The 6,710-nt window shown below is 63.9% G+C and overlaps 1 protein-coding gene across 1 annotated transcript; it reads right to left on the bottom strand.

Annotated features, from left to right (window-relative positions):
- Nucleotides 1-371: 371 nt before the first annotated feature.
- Nucleotides 372-6,140, bottom strand: CBX2 (chromobox 2). The gene is made up of 5 exons (XM_036269933.1): nt 6,069-6,140; nt 5,952-5,995; nt 4,925-4,990; nt 2,718-2,823; nt 372-1,722 (listed from the first exon to the last, which is right to left on the bottom strand). The coding sequence occupies exons 1-5, from the start codon at nt 6,138-6,140 to the stop codon at nt 445-447; spliced, it is 1,566 nt and encodes a 521-aa protein (XP_036125826.1). The 3' UTR covers nt 372-444.
- Between the last annotated feature and the right edge of the window lie 570 nt (nt 6,141-6,710).

Here is a 6,710-nt window from a genome sequence, read left to right on the forward strand (position 1 = left end):
CCAAAAGGCTCAGTCAGCCCTCCCTGGCACAGTCCTCCAGGCCCTGCCTCCTGCCCCCACCCACCCACTCGCATGCCCCCAGTGGGCAGAACAGCCCAGCTGGACCTGTGCCCCTGGGAAATCGGGAGGAGAGCTGACCGCTGCCTCCGCAGGCAGGGAGGGTAGTTCAGAGGTTTGGCTCGAGCTGCAGGCGGTGCCCAGACTTCCTGAGGCCAGTGGGAAGTGAGGGCCCAGAGGTAGGAATGGGCCGGGCCAGGCCCCGGCAAGGCATCGAGGTCCCGCCCTGGCCACTGTCAGTCAGGGCCGGGGTCTGGGAGAAGGCCTCGTAGCTTGCCCTTGAAGGGGGCACTCGGCCCCTGGAGAGGGTTTGGGGTGCAGCTCACGTACTGGAGCAAAGCCAGAGGCCAGAGGGCAGGGGAGGCCCCGGCCCTGGCCCCCACAGTGTCAGTAATGCCTCAGGTTGAAGAAGCCCACGCTGGTGGGGGACTCTTTCACCGTGACCGTGATGAGATTGGCAGTGACGTCGGTGACAAAGACGTGCTCGAGGAGGCTGCGGGTGGGCTTCCAGTCCTGGCTGGTCTGCACGGACACAGACAGGTTCTGCTCGGCACCGGCTGCTGAGGCCGAGTCAGGGTCCGAGTCCGAGCTGCTGTTGTCCTCGCCGGTGCTCACCTCAGCCAGCGCGGCCGCTTTGCGTGCGTCTGCCTGGGCCCCGGGGCCCTCCTGCCCTCCGGGGGCTGCCGTGCCCTTCACACAGTCCCTCTTGCTTGCAGGGGTGGGCAGGGCTGCAGCCCTGGGGGCCAGCTTCTCACCCTTGCTGGTGTCGGTCAGCGCGCCAGCCCCGGCACCCTTCCCAGTGCTCGGCGCGGTGGCAGGGACACCCTTGGTGGCTGTGGCATGGCGGGCGACCATGCCCACCCCAGGTGTGCCATTCTTGACACTCTGTAAGTCTAAGACCTGGAGGCTCAGCTCCTGGGTGGGTGCAGGCTGGGGGCCCAGGCAACTGGCAGGCACCTTGCCACTGTGGATGTGTGGGGGCACCCCTGTACTCCCCCCTTTCTGCTCCATAGCCCCGCTGCTGGGGGCCTTTGTGAGTTTGCTTCCTGGGGGACTGAACCCCAGTTCCCCCTTCTGCGTCCTCACCTTGAGGTCCAGCCCAAGGCTACACTTGCTGGGGGCCTTGAGCGCCAGCCTGCTGGCGGCCTGGGCCTGGCCGTGGGTCACGCGGTTCATGTAATGCACGATGGAGCTTTGCCAGCTGATGCCGCCCCGGCTGGGGCTGCTGGCCATGCCCTTCATCAGGCTGGCCAGGTTCTCCGGGGTGGCCATGCTGCTGGGGCCCCCGCAGGCCTCCTTGGCGTGGGCCTTCAGGGCCGCCAGGCCGGCCACGGGGGCGCTGAGCGGAGTGGGCAGCTTGCTGGCGGGCGCGCCCAGGTCCTTCCGGGCAGTCTTCAGCACCCTGGCCAGGTTCACGGGCCTCCGGGCCGCCTTCTGCTCTGGTGGCAGGGGCTTGCGGCCCCGCTTCTTCCGGATGGGGTCCTTCAGTTCGGGCTTGGCCACCAGGATCTGGGCCTTCTTCTGAGGCACTGGGTGGGTCTCCCGGCCCCGGGGGCCCCTCTTGGCGTCCAGGTCGCTGTCGTCCTCTTCATCTGAGGACGAGGAGGAGGATGTGGAGGACGAGGAGGAGCTGCTGGACTTGCACTTGGAGGTGGTGTCAGGTTCCTGCAAAGACACAGGGAAGACGTCACCCTTTTCGTGGCCCGGTCTCCGGGGTTCAGAGTGCACCCTCTCCCCAAGGGGTTTCAGACACCCTGGAGCCACACCTCCTATCACTTCCAGACAGAGGCAGCCAGGAGGAAGCAATTTCTCACCTTTTCATTCCAAAAAGATGTATAAAGTCCCTAATGAGGCTCCAGGAAGTGCAGTTAAAAGAAGAAAGAAAAACAAAACAAAACAAAAAGCCTGTGGGTTCCTGAAAGGGCCACACGGAGCCCCCCAGGATAGTTTCCGGGGCGCACGAGCTCCGCAGTGCCCCCAGCAGAGCCGGAGGGAAACCGGGAGGGCACAATTCCCGTCTCCTCCGGTCGAGTCAAACGAAAGCTCGCTCAGGGCTTTGCAGCCTGCAGCAGTGGCTGTCCTGTTCCTGCCTCCCCACTCCAAACCTGACCCCTGCAACCGCCCACGCAGAACACCAACCACCGTCCTCCCTGGCTCCCTGGCACCCCGAGTGCACCCTATTCTTCAGGTTCCTGCGCTGCAGCTGCTGCAGACTAGCCAACATGACTGAAGGCAGGGAGTGACCCAGCTCTGGGCCACAGCATGTCACGTCAGGGTCCTGGGGCAGTGCCCTCGAGAAAGGAATCAGAGACACGTGGAGACTGAGGCCAGGATCCCAGGTGTGTGCACCTGTGGGCTGCCTAGTCAGCTGCACCAGCTTGGCAAACCTACAAGCACCTACTGTGTGCACGCTTCCTGTTCTCCTGTTCCCCACAAACCACTGGGGGTGACAGAGCAATGGTCAGCAGCCAAGCATGAGTCTATCTGGCAGGACTGCAAAGTGCAAAACAGACGGCGAAGGAACAGGACCCCAGGTCAGGAGAAGCCCGCACTTCCTGCTGCCCCACTGGCAGAGGCCTGAGGGGCAGCAAGGAGGGAGGCGGAAGGCCAGGGACTCATTCCCCAGTGCCCTCGGCCAAATCAGGGCCATCAGCACCCACCTTGAGCTTGGAGTGCCGGCTACAGGAGGACATCACTGTGTGCTTCCTTGGCCTGCCCCTGGGCCGCTTGCCTCTCTTCCGGTTCTGCACCTCCTTCTCGTGTTCCCTAAAGAATCAACAATCGGGGTCACAGAACCTCCCGCCGTGCAGAACCCCATGGCTTCCAACAGCCCGCACCCCGCCCAGCCCACGCAGGCGCGAGTTTACCTGGGCAGAGCCCGACCTACTTCTCTGCAGGAATATCTCTACACGCATCTGTTTCACTCCTATTGGCTAAAGACAAGTCAAAGAAATCCAAGCAAACCCAGGACACGGACAGTTCTCCAGGTTTCTCCGACTCCACCTAAAACAACCGGTGCCGATCCAGACCACCTTCTGCAGGCAGAACGTTTCGTGGGAATTCTAGAACGCCCCAGGAGTCTTTGTGGTCACATGGTCCAACCCCATTTCAACCCGGGGTCCAGGGCAGGGAGTAAGGACTGCCTCAGTGTCCCTCCCTCCACTCCCTTAGGAAATCTCCGGGGGACGCGGGGAGCCAGCAGCTCCAGTCTGGCTCTACATGCGGTCTTCCCGGCTCAGGCCTGTCCGTTCCCTGTGCTACGCCCCTCTGGTTCCTGGGCTCCGCTCTACACTAAGCACGGAGGAGACTCCACCGGGGCCAGGCTCAAAGCCGACCCGACACTTTTACCCAGCCCCCGTGACTCAGGGCCACGAAGTCAAGAGGTGGCCTCCCAACCACCCTGGAGAAAGCTTGTGTTTCAGGCTACCACCTGGGGGAAGAGGATCATCTGGAGAAGTTCCCGGGTAATTAAAATGAGCGACTGTTATCTCATTGGGGCCTGGCAGGTGATCCCTTAAAGAATCCAATTAGTACAACCAGACCTAGAGGATACTTCAAAGCAGCCCCGACCTGTCTCCTAAAAGGACCGAGACTTCTTAAACTCAAAGGCTACACCCCCACACCAAGCAAGTAACGGCTCCCAGCGGGATCTTTCTGGTTTGCTGGAGAAAGCAGGGACCCACCTTCCCTGTTCTCTCTCCCCGGGGATACAATCCAGACCACCCCATGGCGTTAACTCTCTGCCTCTTAGTTATCTGCCAACCCAGGTTCTTTTCTGCTGCACCAGAACTAAGTGAAGTCGCGAACACAGCTCTGGACAGTCCGGACACTGTCTCGCAGAGACATGCGCCAGCTCCACTCCCCTCAAGGCTCACCGGACCCGGGTTATGAATTAAGTCGCGGACAAGGAAGTCGCTAAGCTTTCCCAAGGCACCGGGGCGCGCCTGTGCTCAACCACTTTCTAACCCTGCCCAAAAGACCATCCTTACTTTCGCTCCATTGTCGTGGCCTCTGAGAAACCCCAGAGGTCCTGCTGGGTGAAAAGCATGGTCACAGCCTGAGCCACTGCAGAACCAGTCGGCCAGACTGACCCCAGCAGGGACAGCTTTTGAGCAACCAATTATCTGCCTCTATCAACAGGCCAATCCCCAGCAGAGCGCCCCCACCTGCCCCCACCAAGTGTGCCCTGGGTCAGCACCCTCTGGACTCTTGTGCCCAGATAGGGTGGCCCATCCATCGTCCACCTCTCAGCACCCTTCCCCTCGAGCATCTCAAGGCCTCTCTCTTAACCCAAGTCCCCTACCTAAACATGGAAATGGCATCTAGAATTACAGAAGCAAATTTGGCCCCCAAGACTGGCCAGGGGTCCGCCACGCTGAGGAAAATACGTGTTTTTGGTACAGATACACCGTAACAGGCCCAACATTGCGCTGTGTTCCAGCTCCCTCTGTGCCTCCTCCAGCTCAGGGGCACCCTCATGCAGGGTGGGGAGGCCAGGTCTGCATTTCTATGGCAAACCTGCGTCCTAGTCTGTAACAGTCCTGTTTGCAAATTACTCAACAGAAAAGGCAGAGAAAAACCAGAACTTTCTGTGAAGGGATCGAGAAGGTTCATTTCGGCAAGTCTGGCTCTCAGAGGGACCAAAGGCAGTGGGTATTCAGCGCCTCCTTAGGTTGAGACAAGGCACCGGCCAGGGGGGGAGGAGGGGGAAGGGCTCCCCCGACCTCAGAGTTGGTTTCACCTTTACAGACAGCCATGGAGACAGACCCTGGTGACAGCTGTTCTGGGGCCTCAGACCACAGCCCAGGACCCCGGAGGGCCAGCACCGCCCCCCCTTCTCCCCTCCCCACACTGCTATCACTCTCACTTCTTCTGGAAGGCCAGGAGCAGCCGTGGGTCCAGGATATTCTCCTCCGGCTCCCAGCTGTTGTGTCTGAAAAAGCAAAGAGCAGGTCACAGTAAATCAGCAGCCACTTCAAAAAGAAGCCAGTCCCGGCTGACGGCGGAGTCCCGAAAGGTCCCTCTCACGCCTGGGGCGAGCTCCCGGGACAGGGGGCTCCGAAGCCACCACCTTATCTTTCAACTCAAGGGAAACTGCTACTTCAACCCCCCAATTAACACCCGGCCTCAGGAGGGCTCGCAGTCTCCCCCTGGGAGGAAAACAAATCCCAACAAAACGGAAAGTGGCAGAGGGAAGCCCCCAAACCCTGGCCCGGAGCCAGGGAGGGAAGGGAAGGCTGCGCAGGGGAGGGGGGCCCCGAGGAGCACAGAAGCGCAGCCCGAAGAGTCAGAACAACGTGGCTGGCGCCCGAGCGGGCGTGGGCCGGGGAACCGGGAGGGGAAAGCAAAGAAAGAAAAGTGGGGTCCGGGAAGAAAGGGGAAACGGGTCTGCGCGAGCGACTGTAAACAGAGTCCCCTCCGGGAATGCCAAGTCCCCTCCCTTCCACTAAAAAAAGAAAGCCCTACATTCATCAATAGACAGCTCAGGTTACAGCGGGGAAATATGGACACGGGAAGGGGGGCTCGCGTCCGCGGGGAGGGGTGAGGCGGGGCGCATGCAACAAATGGGCGCGGAAGGAGCTCGCGGCGCAGGAGGGAAACGAGCCGGGCGCTGGGAAAGGCGAGCGGGGGACGCAGGGAGCCGGGCTGGGCCGCGACCCGAAGGGGGACCCGGCGGAAGCCGCTGGTCCCGCGTTCCCCGCGCTTGTAAACAAAGGACAAGCCCGCGCAGGCTGGGCGCCCCTTCGCCGCAGGGCCGGAGGGGCCCGGGACCCCGCGAACTTCCCCGCCGCGCGCGGATGGCCCCCCGGCCGCGGCAGCCCCGGGGCCGAGGGTGCCCCGTCCCGGGCCGGGGCGCGGGCGGGAAGGCGGGCGCCGCGTGGTGGGGCACTCACTTGGAAGACCAGCCGCGCCACTTGACCAGGTACTCCAGCTTGCCCTGCAGGGAGAGAGGGGCGCGTGAGCCTGCGGCGGGGGCGCGGGCCGCGGGGGGCGGGCCGGGCCGCACGCACCTTGCGGAGCCGCTTGCTCAGGATGCACTCGGCGGCGAAGACCTGCTCGCCCACGCTGCTCAGCTCCTCCATGCTGCCGCGCGCACCCGCCCGCCCGACCGCGGCGCCCGCCGCTTCCCGCACCGCCGCCTCCGCCGCGCGCCCGCCGCCACACACAAAGCACCGCCCCCGCCCGCTCAGGGCCCGCCCCGCGCACGCGCACCGCCGCCGCGCCCCTCCGCCGGGCCGCGCCCCGCCCCCGCGGGCCGTCCAACCCGGCGCTGGCCAATGAGCGCGCGGGGGCGGGCCGGGGGCGGGGCGCGGGGGCGGAGCCTGCATTGTTCGCGGCGAGCTCGGCCTCGTGCCCGCGGCTGGGCTCCGCGCGGGTTTCTGTGCTGGGCTCGGCCCGGCGGCACGCAGCGCGGCCGTCCTGGGCACGGCCGGGGACCCCTGCGCGGGTGGAAGGCGGGGGCGGGGCGCCTCGCGCGGCTTCGGGCCGGGGAAGTCGCCTGCCGAGTCCTGCTTGGACCTCGGGGCGCGCCCAACCTCCTCCTAACTTCGTTTTCCAGGAAAAAAGCCATTGTTCTGGCCCGAAGGGGGAAGTGAGGACGGAGCGCGGCGGCTGCTTCCTGCCCCCGCCTCCCAGGGGCGCTGCTGCGGGGC

Source organism: Molossus molossus, unplaced genomic scaffold, assembly GCF_014108415.1.
Source record: "Molossus molossus isolate mMolMol1 unplaced genomic scaffold, mMolMol1.p scaffold_m16_p_19, whole genome shotgun sequence".
Lineage (NCBI taxonomy): Eukaryota > Metazoa > Chordata > Mammalia > Chiroptera > Molossidae > Molossus > Molossus molossus.